The sequence below is a fragment of the Haliotis cracherodii genome, unplaced genomic scaffold (assembly GCF_022045235.1).
Source record: "Haliotis cracherodii isolate W230 unplaced genomic scaffold, xgHalCrac1.p SCAF_19, whole genome shotgun sequence".
Taxonomy (NCBI): domain Eukaryota; kingdom Metazoa; phylum Mollusca; class Gastropoda; order Lepetellida; family Haliotidae; genus Haliotis; species Haliotis cracherodii.
In genome coordinates this window covers 4,792,190-4,815,050 of record NW_027266274.1, presented here as the reverse complement: position 1 = coordinate 4,815,050, position 22,861 = coordinate 4,792,190, and the positions used below count along the sequence as shown (strand labels likewise).

General features: G+C 39.6%; 1 protein-coding gene across 2 annotated transcripts in view; it reads left to right on the top strand.

Moving 5' to 3' along the window:
• Window positions 1–1,358: 1,358 nt before the first annotated feature.
• Window positions 1,359–22,861, top strand: part of LOC139467038 (rab11 family-interacting protein 1-like) — a 65,223-nt gene continuing 43,720 nt past the window's right edge. For both annotated transcript variants that reach the window (XM_071248749.1, XM_071248748.1), the window contains exons 1-2: window positions 1,359–1,469; window positions 4,035–4,092. In XM_071248749.1, coding sequence (XP_071104850.1) covers window positions 4,062–4,092 — 31 coding nt within the window. In that variant the 5' untranslated portion in view covers window positions 1,359–1,469; window positions 4,035–4,061. The remainder of the gene's footprint in view (window positions 1,470–4,034; window positions 4,093–22,861) is intronic.

Here is a 22,861-nt window from a genome sequence, read left to right as displayed (position 1 = left end):
ATGGGTACAATGTGTGAAGCCCATTTCTGGTGTCCCCCGCCGTGATATTGCTGGAATATTGCTAAAAGCGGCGTAAAACCATACTCACTCATTCCATGTTGTCCTCCGGGGTTCGAACACATGATGTCAGTGAGTTTGGGGTTTCTGTGTGTCGCCCGTTTAGAGTTAGTGGGTGTGGTTTCATGCCGCTTTTAGCAATCTTCCAGCTATATCACCCTCTTAGATACATCAGTAATCCTATATTGTAGCCATTATGTTCGCCCTATAACTTAACTCTGGCAACAAACAAGGAATCGTGGGGATATTTCGAATCACGGAATCTCAGAAGATATAATGAATGATGAATGAACTTCCTATAAAGTTGTATCAAGAGAATGGGTTGTATTTGAGGCCTCTTTTAGCAACGTCACGGCGGGAGAAACCAAAAAATGTGCTTCACGCATTGTACCCATGCATGTGGGGAACCCAGGTCTTCGGCGTGACGAGCGAACGCTTTAACCACTAGGCTACCCAGCCGCCCCAGTTGTAGCAATGTAAGCTTAGTGGAATTCAATGGCGGGATTATTGTCGGTCGGGTTGTCATGCTCTTTGACTTGACTGGTTCCGTTTCGCGGTTATCAATGTCGTGGATGGCTTCTCGTGCCGTCACTGGTTTGTCTGGTCCATGCTCGATTATTTACAGGTTGCTGTAGTGCAGCCGGATTAGTTTTGATGCGAGGTTAGCATCATTCACCACTCTCTGGTAACTATCTATAAAGGCTTCCAATGTAAATATTTTAAAGAAAAAGGTCACACTACGTATGATTGGTATGTTTTGCAATTTCAAAAGTGCCTTTTAAAATAGTAATGTAATGTGTTTTAGGACTTTTTAGAAGTGACTAAAAGTTAATTACGTCCTTAAAATATAGCATCGTAAATACTGCTCGGTTTAAGTACACCACGTTCATTACATAGCGTTCACAAGATTGTAAGGTATTGACGATGTTACCTACAAAATCTAATTTATACTAAACCGGAAGTTTATATCAATCTGAAAGTCTTGTTTTCAAATAAAACCCCAGTTTGTTTTTATTTGTTTTCAAATTTGAATCATCTCCTGTACATATTGAAGTGTTGAAATATAAATTTCAGTTTCTTCCACGTGACGAGAATTAGTATTTTCAAGCAGATGTTCGAATAACTACATACGATTAACTTTTCTCATTTACAGATAGATCGTTCCATTCGAAAAATAATGAAAACCAATATTGTGTGAAAGTCGTTTTATTTCAAATTTCAATTTTTTAACGGTATGCAGGTTTAACTGGTATTATATGACTGACTTCCCCTGGAGACACCTGTCCGAGAGGTGGCGCTGTTTCGTGATGGGCAAAGATGCGGACACTTGTTGATAGAAGTCACACCTGAGTCTCAAAACGGGCAGGGAATATTTGTGTTTGTGTTATCAACACTCCAAGAGTCTCTGTGAGGTAAATACACAAAAACCGCGTCTGATCAGGCGACTAAATTCGATTTTTACCCCTGTATTTACAATGTTTATGTTAAGTCTGTCACACCTGTGTTCAACTTTTGTTTGAAACCCAGCATGTGTAAATGTTTTGAAACACTGTCGCGTGCTCATAGCGATCATGGCAGATGCTCATTGATTTATAGATGTCAGCTGTTGTTTTTATGTGAAAATATGAAAGCGATGACGACTGTCGTTATCAGTAAAGTTTCAAGCGACAGAACGCTTTTTTGTTGTCATGATCACTTTGTTGACGTTTTAACTGTAAGCAGGTAAGATTCAAGTATTCAGGTGGTATGAATGAAATGTTATCTAATGTCATGCCAGTTTGTTTTTAAGAAGCTTGATACACAGTTTCACGTTTTACAGAGTGTTTAACAAACAAAAATGATCATGACAGACATTCTGAATATTAAACACCTCTGTACATCTCGATATGAACTTGCTGGTAATCATTCGGCCTATATGTCAAATTATGACAAAGAAATTATTCAAAAGAAAGATTGGGTCCTGTGATCGAATGAAACAACTGAAAGTTGAAAATAGAGACGTGTGCGAAAATATTAGATCTGGGTATTTCATTGTGTCATTTTTTATTTTTTTTTAAGTACAGACAACAGCTCACTGTTTTTTTTCTTAAAAACTGATGACCATTACACAACATATGCAAGTATGGGTTGTGTATATTGAAGTGAGAAGAATGTTGCCCCGCATTGCTTCAGGTTCACAGTTGGTGACCTAATTAACATCTGTATATCAATTAGCACAGCTAATAGTATGGTCCAATGTATGCTTTAATTATGCATGTTTTACGACAAATCCTAATTTGCTAAACATTTACAAGGGTTATAAAACTATTTACCAGCAGCATGAATAGGTCCATGCCTTTTGGGTAGTGGTTATGGCAAAGCATTACATGGAGAGCAATATCTAATCAGGCTGTTATCTATCACTGCTCTGGAGCAAAGCATTACATCCTTACCTGTCCAGACTCTGTAATCTATGATCATGATGCTATTGAAACGTTACTTGTCAAACATGCCTCACACATGTGTGACCGATGACATTGAGATCAAAGATAAGGTGATCAGTCATGGTCAAGTTGTGGTACAAGCCTTTTCAATCAAGTTTGTGTTACATAATTCCATCTTATGAATGTTGTGTTAGTAATTTACACTTCAATCAGCTTTTAGCATCGATACTGCTTCATGATTGACTTGATGTCACCAAAGGATTGAGTGTAAGTGTTTACATGGCATGACGCATCTATCAAGGTTTGTAAAAAAACTCCATGGTAAATTGTCCTTTGTTTTCTTCAGTGTCATGTTAGAATATAAGAGGTTAGACTAAAATCTAGTCTCTGAAATGAACATATCGTACATAAAAACAGTTGTTCAGTTATCTTAATAAAAATATAATAAAAAGAAGCCCAGTGACTCTCTTCATTTTCAGATACTGCAGTGATCTAGACTTGCCAAATATTATAGACTTGCATGGGCTGTATTTGATATATATTTGTATCAGGGTCTGTAAGACAGACTAATAAGAGGTGGAAATAGCTGCTTTTTTAAAAACATTTTTTGATTTGACAAAATTGGTGAGTATATGCAAATTGTAACAGAACAAGTTACAGTCATTTGAGTTAAACACAAACTGGTTGGCAGCAACAAGTTCTTGTTGGACATGGAATATAATGGTGATGTGTGTGTATGTAATTATCACAAAACATATCGTATCAAGTATTACCATATTTGTCAGTATTTGGGGTAGGCGTAGCGTGACATCCCCATTTTGCGACCACCTCCGTGGTCAAGTGGTAGAGCGTCTGTCCGGCGACTAGAAAGAAGGGGTTCGATCCCTGGTCAAGTCGTACCAAAAGACATTAAAGGATTTGGTATACTGTGTCTGAGTGGGGTATTCATGTTAAACTGTGGCATGGTACCTCAGTGGGCTAGCCGCACACACACACACATGCATGCACATCGCTATATAAGTGCAATAATCTTGAACGCAACATTAAACCCCACTTCACCTCACCCCTTATTTAATGGACCACTGGGCAAACGCCAGTAAACTTTAATAATGACCGGTAAGTTTAACTTCGGGTGGTCAGACTGGCAAATGTAAAACAGTTAATGTCAGTCTGTTTGTGTTACAGAATGAAAGACAGAAATTGGAGGAATATTTTTGTTATCAAGATGGTGAAAAATAGGACTTTCCTGGAGTTTTGAGATGTAGTTTGTTGTCATTGTCCAATCTTTCACCAAAGTAGTAATATCTGAGACCTGCATCACTTCAGGCTTTCCTTCCACAGTAAGCTTACACACTGTGATATACATGGAATACTGTTCACAGCAGCAGTAAAAAGACTCACTCATTGTCAAATGAGTTGCCATTTCAAGATGCAGTATTATCATCATCAAGGCAAACAAGACAATGTGCTTATAATGAGCCTGTTAATCAAAATTCTCTAAAGCATTTATGTCAACTGATAATCACACTATGACAATGTTGTTGTTATTTACAGATGTGTTGATTCCAAGTAGCAGGGAGGATGTGGAACCCATCACATGTTCAGTTTACAGGTGAGATACAGTTATGGTTACACACTGATTCTTGCAGGGAAAGTATTAACCCGCTGTCATGCCCACACACCAATCTGTGGGTACTGTCCTGCTCACACACCAATCTCTGGGTACTGTCCTGCTCACAGACCACTCTGTGGGTACTGTCCTGCTCACAGACCACTCTGTGGGTACTGTCCTGCTCACAGACCACTCTGTGGGTACTGTCCTGCTCACAGACCACTCTGTGGGTACTGTCCTGCTCACAGACCACTCTGTGGGTACTGTCCTGCTAACAGACCACTCTGTGGGTACTGTCATGCTCACAGACTAATCTGTGGGTACTGTCCTGCTCACAGACCAATCTCTGGGTACTGTCCTGCTCACAGACCACTCTGTGGGTACTGTCCTGCTTACAGACCACTCTGTGGGTACTGTCCTGCTCACAGACCACTCTGTGGGTACTGTCCTGCTCACAGACCACTCTACGCCCTACGTTACAAATGGCTGGACCATCCCCTTTTTTCAATCCTGGCCCCGCCCTACACCTTATGCTTATAGTGACTGCCACTTACAGCATGTACAAGATTGGAAACTGGTTATCTGTCTTGCCCGGGATCCCTACAGGGAACTGAAGAACTGGTCTGTCCTCATGCTGGACATTTTTCAAATAATCACGATAAAGGTGAACAAGTTGCTAGAATAATTAAACTCTGACATAATATAGCACCCAGGGCAATAATTCTATTGGCTACAGTGTGGAATTGTTGTGTACTGGTAGACACTGGGCCTTGCGTAATTGTAGACACAATGTTTGACTTGAAGTTTGCCCTGTACTAGAAATGTACCTCAAGGACATTTCCTGGAAGTGTTCTGTTGTGTCTAGGCTATTTACACAAGGAAATGAAAAACTTCTGCTTATCTGCTAAGTTGAAGCATAGACATGATAGAGTTACAAGTATTAAATATATTATGGGCAAGCACCGAGAAATTGGTTGAAGCAACTTTTTTCAAATGTTGGATAATCATGATGTTTTGTGAGTTATGGAGCTGTTTTGTGTGACATGTATATGACATTGTGTAAATGATATCTGTAGATAATAATTAAGTATTTATATTTATTTATAAAATATTTATTATAATAGTGATGATTATTGCTCTAAAAATTCATATAAAATAGTCATCAAAGCGATCATTGATAAATTATGATAATTTGAATTTTTTTCGCATCAAACAAAAATTATTAAATTACAGTAATTATTAGTTTGAATTTGCTGATACGTAACTGTGTTTGAGCCAATATGAAAACAGTGCTTAGTTTACTGTGGTGATATATGATGTTTGTTTGTTTGTTGTTTAACGCCGCACTCAGACATATTCCCGCGGTCTGTATATTAATCGATTGTGGGCCAGACAATCCAGTGATTGACATAATGAGCATCGATCCACGCAATTGGGATCGATGACATGCTTCAACCAAGTCAGCAAGCCTGACCGACCGACCCGGTTACTTGCCTATTACAACGAGTATAGTCACCTTTTATGGCAAGCATGGGTTGCTGAAGACCTATTCTACCCCGGATCTTCACGGGTCTGGTGATATATGAATCCAATGGCATCCATGCCTACCAAGAGCAAGTTGATTGCCACTGTTGCTATCAGTCATTTCAATAGGAAATTCATCAAGTTTATGGTCATTACCTGACAAAATAAAATATGTTCTCAAACTAAATCTATATTTCCAATTTCCTAATTATTTTGTTCTATATTGCTCAGATATGACTGTAGATTGATAAACGACCTGACTGTCAGGATTGAGTTATTGACAAATTATTCAACCAGTAGCCCCAGCATTAATGATAGGGCATATGACTCCTGCATCTGTAACGCTACATGTGTTACAATACAGCTGATGTCTTGATAGCAATAGGGGCGGTCGGGTAGCCTAGTGGTTAAAGTGTTCGCTCGTCACGCTTAAGACCCGGGTTCGATTCCCGACATGGGTACAAAGTGTGAAGCCCATTTCTGGTGTCCCCCGCCGTGATATTGCTGGAATATTGCTAAAAGCAGCGAAAAACCATACTCACTAATTGATAGCAATAGGTTGGGAAAAACAGCCTCAGAAATTAGTCTTGTTTAAGAAGAGTATAGAAGAACCTCAGTATTTTACAAGTTCTCAGAGCTTGGACCTACTCCTGCTTGAACAAGACACTTTCTGTCAGTTGTATTCTGTTCCTATTTGTAGCAAACTTGATGCATTTACAGTCCTCAAAGGTTACTGGTCAATGAGGACTACAATCAATGGATTTCACTTGTCCTTGGCACAGTTTAGTCGTCTCAGGCGAACAGATGACATGAATTTTGAATGCTGGACTGTCAGACACTTGTCCTCATCCTGAGGCAAGGGAGTTAACTGACTGTGAAAGTCCAGTTTCCACCCTTGCTGAACTAGGATGGAAAATCTGGATTCAAACGTAGCCCCACCAGTGGCTGTTATGAGTTACGCACCTTCTCTGTTCCTCCTATTGTCCAATCAGATTCCACCTCTTATATCACTTACACTTGCTTCAAATAATTTATGTATGTTGTAATATCACGGGTCTTACTTCGCAGAGTGACACAAAGTTGACACCAAGTTTTCGATATACATGCTTTGCAAATCCTGCAATCGACAGAAATCTGCACGGCAGTTTTATGCACTGGAATTTTATTTCGTTATGGGATTTTGATTGGACTATGAATAGACTCGTTATTCCAGCCCAAATATATCTCCATAATTCCTGCCTATTTCGGCAAGGGTGGAAACTGGACTTTTATAGTCAGTTGACTCTCTTGCCTCGGGAAGATGACACTTATTGCATCAGTTGACACCAAACTGTTGTGAATCTTTACACCCCTACTCAAACTGCATATCATATGGAACAGGAACTACTTAATTATGTCTTTCAAGAACTTGTCAGGAAGGTGTGTGTAAATGATTAAGAGGCCATTATATATGTAGTAAACGTACACTAAGCTATATGTGTCGCCATGGTAACCACCAGGTAAACAACCACACTAACCGTGGGTCATTGTGACCTTTCAGATCATGATAGTGGGTAAACAATTAAGCTGTAACCACTTTGATTGTGAAGTCTAATATTTGCATAGTGATTACGAGCTTGTTTAATGATTTTGATCTAGATGTTTTGTTCTGTAGGTTTGCAGGCTGAACCTTGTCTGTAAGGCATGCATTCCCCAGTCCTAAAAATTTAAGTAACACATCTGTTTTACTTAATACATTTATGATTAGAACGGAGATAAAAAATCATTAATGGTGACTTACATCATGTACATGATGAAAGAAGTCTGCCGGTATGGTTTTGTGTTCTCTGCACAGCTTGAAGTGTCGTTATTGGGAGTGCTTTATCTACATAAATGTTGTCAGTTTCTATTGCAATTATAAGCTATACAGTCAGTAGACTAAATAGAATCAAATTGCAAAGATACGGACTTGTTTGGGTCAGTGGAATATTGTATGTCCTCTTCTCTTGTGTCTTAAGAGGGACATTGAACAGGCTAATTTAAACGTAACCATCAAAGCGTTTATGACTTGGCTGAATAATGAAAACAAGTTATAATGTCTACAAAAAGTTTGAAACTCGTTAAGTTATTGAGCTCTTACGATAATAATTGTGATGTAAATAACTTGGGGGATACATGCAGGCACTATAATTCTCTCCTGGGGGTATTAAATGTGTTTTTAATTATAGCCATAGATTAGGAATAGACGTTTTAATGACCTGTATGGCATGTGTACACATTAATGATACTATGTGTTCTGAATCGACCCTATGCTGACATGTATCGCCGTAATGTATTGAAGAATAAACTTTATGCACTCAAGTTCAAGCATTTGACATGTTCAAAAGTTAATGATGTTTTCCTGTTATTTCAATTATTGTTGTGTTTCTTTGTATATAAAAAGTTTCAAATTAAAAGTGAAAATACAAGGGGCACTTGCAGAAAGTCTAATGGGAAAATTCAAAGTTTTAGGATGTCTGTAGATTTAAACACAGCAGAGACCATCTATTATATGGTCTCTGAACACAGTTACAGAAAACATCAGTGTCCTGACAACCTCCTTAGTTTCTAACACTGCATAACAATATGTGGGTCTGTTACTGTCAGTTTAAAAAATATAAGTTGAGGGTTAATGATCTCATTGTGGTTTTATTTAAGAGACACTGAAAAAAAATTAATATTAATATGGTAATACAGCCCTACATTTTGTATATTTTTTAAAAATATTTCGGGAAACTTGTCAAGTTATTAAGTTAATAATACTTCATTTTTATACAATATGAAGTCATAAAGACAACTTGTGAACAGCATGTTCTGCCACGTCTATTAGCTGGCCTTATCCCAGCTTACAGGGCTTGACTGTTTGTTTTGAAACCTGATCAACATTATCCTTACATAAACATATAAACAAACACTTAACTGCTTATCCCAGGTGAGCTGATTGTTACGAGGGATAGTTCCTGTGTCCATGAATCAACAGGACACAGCAATTATCATGGTAATGAAGCCAATGTTAACAGCAAGGTGATAATATACACCAATAATTGAATAGCCTCAGTTGGTCAAGTAGGACGCTTGTCCACGCGTGTGTACAGTCCCCATCAAGGGGTACATATCACATTAGCATGACTGAGGTCTTGTGGGTTCTTGCAGCCTTCATTGACAACATGATTGATGGTTGTATATGAACATGTGTTGATTGCCATACATCCTGACTGTGTGATATAGTAATGTATATCATATTTATGACAGATTGATCAATATAATGTTTGATCGAGGTCATAAGGTTATTGATGTTGTGTTCAGATGTATTCTTGCGTATTTAGAGCTTTTTTATAGTTATGTGGATTAATCAATATGTTGGTCGCATTATTGGCATGTTTAAGTTGAAGACTACTTATTAATGGAAAACATTATGTCAGTGATAAATATTGATCTCAGATCATGAAAATATAATGGGATATTGCACATTTTATTACATCTTCCGAGTCAAGAGAGTCAGCTGACTGTAGAAGTCCAGTTTCCACCCTTGCCGAACTAGGCTGGTATTATGGAGTTACATTTTGGCCTGACTAACAAGTCTATGCCTAGTCCAATCAAAATCACACAACGAAATTGAAATACGGTTTGTAAACTGTCGTGCAGATTTCAGCCGATTGCAGGATTTGAAAAGCATGTGCACCGCCAACTCGTTGTCAACAGATATTTTCCAAATCTTTTCATGGTTTTAATCAATAGGCCCTCGTGATTTGACGCACTTTGCGATGTAAGACCCGTTTTATCACAATATAAATCTTGAATATCAATCAGATCATCCTGACTTGGCGCCGCCATTTTGTTTGAAGCAAATGCAAGTGATACGAGAGGTGGAATCTGATTGGTCCATAGTAGAGCCTTAGAAGGGACATAACTCGTAACAGCCACTGGTCATGCTGGTGGCGCTACGATTGAGCCCAGGAATTCCAGTCTTGTTCGGCAAGGGTGAAAACTGGACTTTTGTAGTCAGCTAACTCTCTTGCCTCGGGAAGATGATTGTATTATTAAAAGGTATGCATTTGTCTGTGGTCTTTCGTACAGCTTTTCAATAGTCATTTTGGACACCAGGACGGACGTCCAGCTAGTCTACTAGTCATTTTCAATGCCATGACAGATGTCCAGCTACTCTACTAGTCATTTTTGATGCCATGTCCGACATTTAGCTAGTTTACTAGTCATTTTGGACACCGGGACAGACGTCCAGCTGATCTACTAGTCCTTCTGATGCCCTGACAGAAGTCCTAGTCTCTAGTCGTTTGAAACTAGTTATTTGTGTATCATTTATACTGCATTGTGGCAAAAATGGCCTTTAGTATAGCAGTAGCTCTCCTGTGTTGGTGGATGTGAGGCCATGTTGAACCCTGTCATGGCCTTTTTGATATGTAGAATCATACATACTCTAACATGCTGCTTATGTGCATGAGATAGATTGTAACTGGCTAGTCATGGAAAGGACAGAATATATCTGTTACGGGCAAGAACAATTGCTTCTAGACAACTAGGATTAAATTAGTCTCCAGCAGCATGTGACATCCTCATATGAATTAAGTAACCTCAACTAGGGCTGGAGTCTACAGTCCAAATGTACCACCCAGGTACCCCTCACCCTATTACCCGACCCTACCCGGGTACCCATCACCTACCCGACCCAACCCAGGTCCCATCACCCTATTACCCGACCCTACCCGGGTACCCATCACCCTACTACCCGACCCTACCCAGGTACCCATCACCCTATTACCCGACCCTACCCAGGTACCCATCACCCTATTACCCGACCCTACCCAGGTCCCATCACCCTGTTACCCGACCCTACCCAGGTACCCATCACCCTATTACCCGACCCTACCCAGGTACCCATCACCCTATTACCCGACCCTACCCAGGTACCCATCACCCTATTACCCGACCCTACCCAGGTACCCATCACCCTATTACCCGACCCTACCCAGGTACCCATCACCCTATTACCCGACCCAACCCAGGTCCCATCACCCATTTACCCGACCCTACCCAGGTACCCATCACCCTATTACCCGACCCTACCCAGGTCCCATCACCCTGTTACCCGACCCAACCCAGGTCCCATCACCCTATTACCCGACCCAACCCAGGTACCCATCACCCTATTACCCGACCCTACCCAGGTCCCATCACCCTGTTACCCGACCCAACCCAGGTCCCATCACCCTATTACCCGCTGTAAATATCTAGAGATAGGTACAAACTGTCTGATTTGGAAAAGTTTCACCATAGCCCTGGCAAAATTTATTTAGATACATGTGTAAAACAATCTGGTCATGCATACACTGAAGTTTACTGCATGAAGTTTTATCTTAATTCAAATATTTAAAAGTCAGAAGGAATGGTGCATAGTCACAGTTTTAGTTACAGTTTTAGATCATTTTTGTCATTAAAGTTTAATGATTAAACAGTATATTACGTGACTATCTACGGGTCCGGGTAGTCCTGTGGGTACCCAGGCCCTTCTCAGGACCCACTTGACCCAAGTACCTGAGTTACCCGTCCCAGCCCTAACCTCAACATATCTTTATGAATTTATTAGTAACCTCAACATGTCCTTATGAATTTAATCTAATCTTTCACAGGTCCTTATGCATTTAAACTAATCTCAACTTTTCCTTTGATGAATTTAAACTAGCCTCGACATGTCCCTATGAATGTAAACTAACCTTGATGTGTCCTGAGGAATCCCAGAAGCCTCAGGGTTACAGATCAGCACCTGTGCTGCACCTTTACCTCAAACCAGTAATTCCAGCCGCAGTGAGCCTCACAACCAATGCAAATTGAAAATGGGGATCGGATACCTGCAGTTACCAGTGCTTGAAATTATAGGTAATGGGCGTCCAGGGGTCCCTGAGATTTGCACCATTAGTATTTGAATTAAGGAACCCTCCATACCTTTAACATTTAACACAAGAGCTATGAAAAGACCCCCTCATGTATAACATCAAATACTGAAATTTTATTTGACGTCAAATGTTCATCTTGTCACTGGTTGTTCGACTGCTAGGTGATGACTCAGCTCGCAAGTCAGTGCCACACACGTGTAGCCCCTTTGCCAACAACAACCCACCGGTCATGAATTGTAAATGCCGAAAGGTTACTTCATGCTGAATATGACACAGTATCTTCGATGATTTGACCACACAAAGATCATGCTAAGTGCATGACATATTATCACAGTAAGGAAGACCTGTGTGCATCTTATTGCTGGTTTGACCAAAGACATATATATATCTTTGGTTTGACTTAGTAAGATTACAACTTAGCAGAGCCCAGGGGTGTCAGTGGATTAGCTTGGGTTCTAAGTGACTTAAGTCTATTGCTTGTTCAGTGTTCCTATTTACCAGTATTTACCCGTTTTTTACCTGTAAAATTAGGCTTGGACTGGTTATTCATGTGACTGCCAGTCCCTGTAGCAAATAGGGTACCTTATAAATCTTTGCTGTTGAACAAAACATCGGCGATATTCATAAAAGTATATTTTTTCAAATGAAGTCAGCCTGTCTGTTACCATCAGGGTTTCCCCTTGTTGGTTATTATTGCAAGGAAATAACATTTTGCTTTGCTTCGATGTTAAAAATATATCTGTAGCGACCTTGTCTTGAAATATATAAAAAATAAATAAATAAAAGAACTTTGTGGTTATGGTGTGTGGATCTAACTAAGTTACTTCAGAGCCGACTTCAGTGCATTGAACATGATGTTGTAAGAACTATAACCAGGAAATATTTGTTCGTTTGTTTATTTGCTGAAGTTGGAACTGACATAAATAAGTTGGGACAGGTAATTTTTAGACGCCTCTGAACTAGAGAAGAGAGCAAGAGAACACATTGCAGGCCGATAGGATAGTACTGACTATGGAGCAAAACAGTCCTCGCTCCCAGACACTGTTGAGCTGGTATGTGTCGTTATCCCATTGATTCCGTCCACGGCAGGTCAGCACCTGGCATCAGGCAACATGTGTTACTGCCCTGACCCACACAGGTGAATAACAGATGATCAGGTCAGGGGTTATGATGAATCAAAGAGGATGTGTCTGTCTATTGTCCTCTGACTGCTGCAGTGTAGTGACAGCCTGATGTGAACAGTCTGTTGTGAACTGTGATCGCTGAATGCTGTTTGTGCCAGGAGTGCCAGGATGCATGTGAGTGAGTGAGTATGGTTTTAGGCCGCTTTTAGCAATATTCCAGCAATATCATGGCGGGGGACACCAGAAATGGGCTTCACAAATTGTACCCATGTCGGGAATCAAACCCGGGTCCTCGGCGTGACGAGCGAACACTTTAACCTCTAGGCTACCCGACCGCCCCTCGCCTGGATGCATGTACTGTTAGAGCAATGTTTAAGACATCTTCCCGAGGCAAGGGACTATAAAAGTCCAGTTTTCACCCTTGCAGAACTAGGATGGAATTTTGGAGTTATATTTTGGTTGGACTAACGAGTCTATGCATAGTCCAATCGAAAACAGATTTCGGTCAATTGCAGGATTTGCATAGCATTAGTACAAACAAATCTTTTCATGTTTTTCATCAAGGTGCTCACGTGATTGGATGCTCATAATAGCCAATGGTGGCACTACGATCAAGCCCAGAAATTCCAGCCTAGTTTCCACCCCTTCAAGAAATTCCTTTACCATTATTTTCAAGGGGATGTAATTGGAACCTTGGAACCACAGATTTGTCTATTTTTGTCTCTGCTTTTTAGGGCACAGCAATATCACTGTTAAAGAGTTGCCCCCCTTTGGCATGCATGAAACCTATGATCCTGGGTTCAAATCTTAGATATTCCCTGATTATGTTCCTAGGTTTGTCACTGTGTCAGTACCATCTTGCTCGTTGGATACACCAAGGTGGGAAAAGTCCGCATCACTTCAGGCTTTAATCCTTCCCCCATCCAGTAGACATGCCAGGATATAACTGAACTACTGTTCAAGTCAGAGCTAAACCCAACTCGCTGACACCTACGTCTATGCAATGACTCCAGATTGAGCCATTATAAACATACACTAATCTCTAGTGTACAAATAACTGAATTCTACACTGAGTCTGTCTGACCTGTGTCTACTAGTTAGAACTGGTCTTCGGCAACCCATGCATAAGAGGCGGCTAACAGGATCTGATGGGCAAGCTCACTGACTTCGTTGATGCATGTCATCGTATCCCAATTGGGTAGGTCAATGCTCATGATGTCAATCACTTGATTGTCTGGTCCAGACTTGATTATTTACAGCCCGTTGTCATCTAACTGGAATATTGCAGAGTGCGGCGTAAAACAACAAACGAACAAAACCAACTAACTGTGAAATAAAACAACATTCACTCACCTCCTGTGACAAAAGACAAGATATTCACATCTAAATATTTTAAACAAACACAACTGAATTGACCAGACATCAGCCTGTGATCAGATTCTGCCGCATTCCACATTACTCATTCATGTGCCTCTGAAACCACCCTGGCTGTTGACTGAGTGGGTGTATTTTAATGTTGGTTTGATTGACAGGGAAGTAGCCATTCCTTTGAAATACCTTCCATTCAGCCAGCTCTGTCCCTGCTTACCCAAACACGGTGTTACAAGGGCTGCATTGTAAGTCAGCAGACAAACTTGTTCAGCCATTTTTCTTTGGTTTGTCCTGGCACTCATGGAGTGTCACTAGTTCGGCATTGGACATGTTCAGGACATGTATAATATTAGATTTGTGGTTTGGGTGAATATGGTGGAATTAATTCTTTTTTGATGTTGATGTTGTTGGAATAGTGTTTATTTGCCAAGGATGTGTGAAGTGTCTTATTCATAATATTTGTATAAACAGAACAAGAAATGAAGAAATTATTTGAACTGACAAACTCTGATGGCACTTTCATAAGTCTTTGTTCATGGTTATAAACTAGTATTGGCATAATTTTGTTTCTTTTTCTTGTTTTTTTGTTTCTTTTCTTCACATTAGAATGAATTCAAAGTATTTTCAGTGTTAACTGTAAATATTTCATGGATGAAATTAAGCATAATAAAGTCAGGGGTCATTGTCTTAACCCAATTATTGATATTTTAATATTTACAGAGTGAGTATGGTTTGGCAGTTATTCCAGCAATATTATAGTGGGTGACACCAGAATGGGCTTCATACATTCTGCCCATATGGGAAATTGAACCAATTCCAGAGCTTGGCGTGATGATTGAACACTTTGACCACTCTGCTACGCCACTGCCTCGTTTCAAGATTTAGGAGGCCCTGGATCATGTGGATTAAATTAGTATTGCACAAATCAAGGACACCCACGACACGTCATTAATTTTATTACACTGATGTGTAGTCTTTAGAAATACCGTGGTTGGACAAAATATGTATTTCTCAAGATCAATCTTGTTTTGACAATTCAATTTTGAAAGGTTAAATCATGAATGTTCCTTTTTGTGTTCGCGTAGACATTCCCGGAATGAGATGGAAAGCTGTGATTGATCATAAGTCAGTCATCAAAGTGATGATCGTTCCTGGTTTATGATCAGATCCCGAACACTAAAACCAATTCAGTATCGTCTGATATCCCACACTCCCATAAGCCCCTACAACAACGTTCCTGACGCCCTCAGCAAGCCATGTGTGAATATGCACACCTCTCCATTCACTCTAATGACCTCCGTGTACACCAGTGTATTAACATAATACAGTGAGAATATTCACCCGGCAGAATATAACAGTCTATAACTCTCCCCACTGAGGGCCAGGTTATGTCAGCGATGAACTCACAATGACAGGAGTGGAGGTCAGTGAGTTTGAGGCCCACCCAGGTACATTAAATCTCAAGCGAGGAGACAAGTGACCTCGAGGTCAACTCCTTGCACATATCACCTGTTCTTCTTGTTCGGGTTTGAATATGTCTGACCTGGAATGGGAGAGCTGGTTTTTGGGTGATGCCTAATACAGGAAGTGTTGCTGTCACTGCCGATGTATCATGCATGCTTTGATCGGAGTCGGTGACCTTGGTTTGGCGTGTCTGCATAGCTGGGACAATGTTTGTTGAATACCATTAATTTGTGTTTCAAGTCAACTGGTTGTACTCGGAAGTGATAGACAAATATAGTTTATACACTGACAGGTACATGTTCTTGACTTCTCTTACAGGGAAGCTATATAAATTTATTCTCTATAGTTGAATTACCGGTTACAAAAGTTGGTGAAGTGCTGTCTCGAGCCAATTTGCAACCCTAGCAAATTTGATTTTAGTCATTCAAAGCCTCCTATACTTGTCTGTTAACTCAGCTGAGTCAAGTATTACCAGTGAGCATGAAAATCAAGGTATCGTCATTTTCTTTGTCCTGAGGTTAAAAGGTATAAAATTTAGGGCTCCCTGGATTTAAATACTAGGAGCAAACCTCAAGGACTAAGTCCCCTTTCATTATGAAAACTCATCACTGTGAGACAATGTGCAATTTGAGTTTTCATGTGATGATACGATACACGATACGTTCTCTTCCTTATCGGAATAAGCCGATACACTGCATAAATGAATTACTTACTACTGCTCCCACTCACCCACCAGCTTTTGTCAATCAAATATCGCAAACTGTATTGTAATTAGCGTTTGAGTTTACTGCTAAAAATAGCCGTGGTACGGACATGTGTCTACATTAGCAATTCCTTTGGATCCTGCTCTGAAATAATTATAATCAAGAAGTTTACACGTGATCATACGTTTATATGTGTTTCATGATACATATCGTATCGTGACCTTTCTGTTTCATTTCACCCCTAAAGTCTTAGTTTCATACGAGGCACAAATGGCAACAAGGTGTTTGAATTTTGAGTCTACCTCCACTGAGGAGATTGGCGAGATTCACACCATGCCTAGCAAGTTCAAGACATTAAGACAAAACCTTGTTGGTCCGCTGACTCAATTAAATTAATTAATTAATTTGATCATGCTGATAAGGAAGATCAATCTAGCAATTATAGATTACCCAAATACACAGAGACAGTCTGAATTTCCTGCATTGCACTCATTACAGTAGACCAAGACTGACAATAGCAGGCTGTCTTTAGGAAGTATTGAGCCTCACTCACCATGCTCACTCACTCCAATACAGAACCCTTTTTATGGATAACAACTTGTTTTATTCTTTGTAACAACTACAGAGTTACTTCATGCCCCTTCATCAGGTGAATACTGAGTCGAATGAAGTCTTTGATAGGCATTCAGAAGTTGGAAGATGAATTGGCAAGAAGTAGCTCTAAAGTGTCGTTACACACACACACAAAAAAAAGTTGTTATCCATAAAAAGTTTTATGTATTCATGTTCTTCCAACTTCTAAATGCCTGTCAAGGGGCACTAGACGACTGGGCCACTGTGCAGAGTTGCATCCCTTGGGCACGTTTATAAGAAACCTATGATTGTGAGTTCGGATCCTGATTCGCCTTATTATGTTTCTAGGTTTGTCAGCACCATACCCGTGCTCATGGGTTTCACCGAAGTGGTAAATGTCTGAGACCTGAATCACTTCGGGCTTTCCTCCCACATTTAGCTGACACGCCGTGATATAACTGGAATACTGTGAAAAGCGGCGTTAAACCCAACTCACTCACACTCACTCAAAATGCCTGTCAAAGACCTCACTCACTCATTCAATTTTTGACTGAATGGTGCATTTAAGACATATTGAATACAATTGCAGGTTTTTTTTATAGAAAAGTGAACCTTGTAAGACAGATGTTTTTTCTAAAACAAGTGCTTATATATGTGGAATTTTATTGATTACCCAAGTAAATAATTTATTTTTTTTAATTAGGTCACGCCTGCTATGAGACTACTGTTTCCTGATTGGCTGATGATAAAAGGAGCTAGTCTTGCATTAGTGTCTGAATGATGTCACTGATTTTGTATCGTCTATTCATTAATGAACAAATAAGCAGTTTGTAAAGTTATTATTGTTGACATACAATATATTTATAAGACGTTATTTCAATATGTTTTTGCATGTATAGAGGTATGAGAGAGGATTGGGTGTCACATGACCTAGTTGTGTGGATGTTTGCTCATGCTATCAACCATTGGCTGGCCCGATTCAGACTCGAAGACTCTCACACTGCCGTGAGCTTACTTGCATATTATAGGCTGAGACGCAACACTCTTTTCATCCACTCACTCATTCACTGTATTTTCCTCATGAAAATACTATAGTTGTTACTGCTGTACAGTAAGGGTGTATCATTCAGCCCTCGTTGAATGCTGTCGATTATCTAGCATTTAGAACGTAAGGTAAAAACGAAAATGTTTACATCACTGTACATGGTTTTCATGTTTTGTGATAACTTAAGCATGATAAGAAAACAATATAATTAAAATTGTGTCTGGTTCCTCCAAGTTCTGGTGTTAGCTTAATCACATTAGTCTAGGCTATATATTGATATCATGCACATCCAACGCGGACAGACATAGTAGATTTCTGGAACATGATGAGAGATATTTGAAATTTTGATCTGAGCATATTAAATTATGTTGAAACTTTGCCAATTAAGCGGTTACGAGAAAATGTCATGTTCGAAATACAATATTGCCTGACTGATTAAAATTCTGATAAATGGCATATAAATGTTGAAGGTGTTATGTCAGATTCAAATTTGTCATTAGAATTATTGTGATATATTACCAGAAAATAGAATGAAAATTGACATCCCGTACGTTTCCCATTGATGTCACCGTACCCTTGGTACAAGCTGTACCTTTATGATCAAGAGCCTGAAGGCTTGATCTGGTCCGTTTGGGGGAGAGAGTTTTTTAAATGCATAGTTTGTTCAGAAATTGTGCCCAAAATTAATAGTTTGTAGTCAGTGGTGAAAAAGGTGAATAGGTTCTTGGCAGTGGTGAAAAGGTGAATAGGTTCTTGGCAGTGTTGAAAAGGTGAATAGGTTTTTGGCAGTGTTGAAAAGTTGAATAGGTTCTTGGCAGTGGTGAAAAAGTGAATAGGTTGTTTTGTCGAAAATACCCACACATCAATTTGTGTTCATATTGAAAAAATGAATAGATTGTTTGAATGCGTTCAGTAAGTGAATAGTTTGTTGGATACAGCTGGGGAAAAAATAGATTGCTCTACAAATGTCCTTTAGACCCCATGCGTACGAATCAAATGGATGCTCCCTTGGATCTGCTCAAAGGCTGACTTTCTGACACAATCCCCAGCAAATTGTCACTAGAAATAGTTCTAACTAATGTCAGAGGTAGATGTAGCTTGGATTTCACTGGCAGGACAAGTAATGAGAAAGTGGCTTCCCAATGTTGAGTGTTACGTTATTACATTGAATGCAAAGGGTTATTAAGTTAGTGGTTAGTTTGAAATCTTAGAATATTTGAGGAAAGTATGCCCAAAATAATAGTTACACTGACATACAACAGCTGCAATGCAAATTGTAAAGTGACAATTATTTTGCATGGACTGTCATTTGTTGCGAATTCCCTGATGCTTTTAGTCCACTGCTTAGTCCTATTAACACCCTATCAGAACAGTAGATCAGTATTAAGCATATACTGTTCTGTAGACGAAAACCTGCTTTGCCTTTATTACCTGTCCCGGCTCTCATCCCACCTGTGTAAAACATCAGAGGCAGCGGCCTAGTGCTTCACTGAACACAGCTCACATTACCCACACAAAGGACACATAATAGGCCATTATAACTAATTTGAATACACAGATCACCCTGTTCCCAGCTCCGTATATCCGTGTATATCCGTGTATATCGCAATATGAAGTGTGACTGTGTTAACCCAGCAGGGCTGTCCTGTTGTGTGTGTGGTATTACATCGAGGCGGAAGGTGATCACTCTCCAGTCTGTGGATGAATGCCGAAATTATGCCCAGACGAGGGTCCCGACAGCTTTACTGATAACTGTAAAACGACTCTAAAGCTATTGTAAGTGTAAGATCAGTGTTATTTTTATCTTAATTTTTTGTGTAAAATTGCAATTTAAATGGAACTTAGTGTACACAACTATGATATTATGACTGTTTATTGGAAAAGTAAAATAGTGACAAGTTATGAAAATAGTGTCATTCTTGGTCCCACTACTTTTTTTGATAGTTATAGAGACAGTTAAAAAGTAACATGCAAGCTGTTGGGTTCCAATTAAAAAAAGAAATCAGAATCAAGAATATATGTTGCTGTGTTAAGTATTTACTAGATAAATAAAATTACAAACTGATTCATCTAAATTCATATTACCTTCTACTGACAAAAGGTCTAAATTTGACTATCGGCAAATGTCTACCCCATTTGGACCCTCATTATACAACAAGGGATAGACCTGATCTTGGACATAGACAAGGAGTTTGCCTGATGTAAGTGCACAACACATAGGTTAGGTATTTCCCCTTGACAGTCAAGGGAAGTGTATGTTAAAGGAGTTTTTTATGGATAAATCATGTCGGGGTAACATTACAAGGATGTGACATTGCTAGTCACAGGGATAAGTATGTGTGTGACGTCATCATCATAGTTAAGATCAATGCTGAAAGTCAGTTCGGTGGTCTTGTGTGTCGAACACAAAAGCTGCAACACAGTAACATCCTTCACTGTGACATTCCTGTTCTGCAGGGGAAAATTAGGTGGTCCAGTCGTCTAGGGCGCTGCAATTCCCTCTGTAGAGTTGTGCCCCTTGGGCATACCAGGGCACACTTGCACAAAGCGATCTTAGCGCTAAGATGATTGTAACTCCCATCCTTTAACATAGGCTTACAATAGTTGTAGTGCTAAGATCGCTTGGTGCAAGTGGGCCCAGGAACCTTTGATAATGGGTTTGAATCCCACATTTTCTCTGATTATGCTTATAGGTTTGTCAGCACCATACCTATGCTCATGGGTTTCACCAAAGTTCTAAGACAGCATCACTTCGGGCTTACTCCTGACATGCGTGATATCAATCAAATCCTTTCAAATCCTCGTAAAACCCTCTCACTCATTCCTTCTCTGCACATAATACCTGGCACCTTGATTGAACATAATTTCAATAAAAGCGTTTATTTGAGTAAACATTGAAGTATCCATTGATTGTTTTGCACCAAGCTGATTGTCAAGCCAGTTCAATATTAGTGTTTCTCTGAAGTGTCTACAACCAGTACGCCATTAGTCATGGCGGCTGTTCTCACTGTGTGCTGGGAATAATGAAGAGTTACATGTTTCAACTGTAGGATGCTGGTACCTACTTGAGATCTTGAAGCATCTTGGCTGCTTTTTATTACTCATTGTTCTTGGTCTTATTGGTAGAAAAACCCTGGCATGCTTGAAATAGCACAATAATGTTATTGGCATTAGCAACACTTGACGTGATCGATCCCAGGAGGTTTATCTAAGAAAGACTTCTCATTGACCCTACAAATATTGAAACTATGACATAAGGGTTTCGGCTGATCATTGTGATGGATGCCAAATTTTATCTGTGTACTGTCCAATTCAAACCTAAAGATAGTAACAGCGAGTAGTAAACTTGACCCTTTCATGTTTTTAGACTCATAACTCTTATATAAATGCATTTCCAGAGGAATGGTTTGGCTGTATTCAAAGATAAATTGTTTGGAACAAAGGGTATGACACTATCCGTGATATTTTATAACTTGCGTCAGACAGAGATTGTGAAAGCTGGGGACTAGGATGGGGTGCAGTGGAAAGATGATCGGCGGAGAGAGGAAGGTACCCCAGCCGCATCATACCAAAAGATGTTAAAAAATAATAATTGTTGTTACCATGTCTGGTGCATTATGGGGTTAAAACAAGGACTGGTGGACTCAGAGTCAGTATACTTGGGTGTCCATGTTAAATTTTAACATGGTCAACACTATAGAACTGGCGCAAGTTTGGACTAGTGCAAGCAGCTACACACACATGTGCATGCACGTCGCTATATAAGTGCAATAATCTTGAATGCAGTGTCAAACCCCATTTCACCTCACCTATGGCTGGACCCGTGAATATCCGGATTAGAAAAGGCCTTCAGCAACCCATGCTTGTCGTCACAAGAAGCGACAAACGGGATTGGGTGGTCAGCCTCGCTGACTTGGTTGATGCATGTTATCGTATCCCAAATGCTTGGATCGATGCTCATGATATCAATCACTGGATTATCTGGTCCAGACTCGATTATTTACAGACCACCGTCATATAGCTGGAGTATTGTTGGGTGTGGCTTTAAACAAGTGACAAGTAAACAAGCAAACAAACAAACAACACCTGTTTCTGGTGCAAAGTCAACATCAGACTTTATGGAACCTTATGAAGCCATGAGTTGTTGTGTGTTAATAAACAGTAGTAAACACGAAGCAGTATGAAGCTACAACTTCACAGCCAATACATGTTGATACATCATTGCAAGGATGGCTCTCTCTGTTCCGTTTGAAAGGCTGTATCAAAATCTCATTCCTATGCAACTCAAACCTCTGAGGATCAAACTTCACTTAATTTGCTTGTTTTCGCGGCTTGAAGATTAGTTTAATGCAACAGGTTCAGCTATAACTTGCTTCTGGAATCGATTAACAGTCTAAATTAAATTGAACAGAGTTAAATACCTCAACTTGTGGAACAAGCCTCACACGACACAGAACATAATCACATCAGCAGCCAGTGCCGGACCAGATGTGTCCAGTCGCCTGCCTCCTTGGCAGCGTATTAGATCATAAACTAGCAGCCAGTGCTTGAATCACTTATTGAATAACATGTAGATGATTGAAGCATTAGGGTACAAATGACAGGTTTACCAGCTTGGGCTGGAGCCAGAGAGAGTGTTTATAGTTTGTGTAACCGAGTTAAGTGTCTTCCCACGCAATGTGACCGATGTCATCTTGAGTAAACAGCAGTATAAGATCTGACTTGTCATTATTCTGTGTAATACAAACTTGATAAATCATCACTTTTTCAAATGGAGGAAATTATGTGAATTTGAAAAAGTGGGTAATTTGCTTTTTTTATTACTGAAATGAGATTATTACTACAAATGAAAAATCTTCAATTAATGTGCAACATTAAAATGAAATCATCATTTTTATGATCATTATGTTATAATCAATTTGAATTTTTAATGTTCTGTGTTTAGCATGGAAATCAATTGTCCATGTCATTATAAATTCAATCAAATTCAAATAATACAGCAGCAAATTCTGGACTGTCATGAACACTCATTTATCG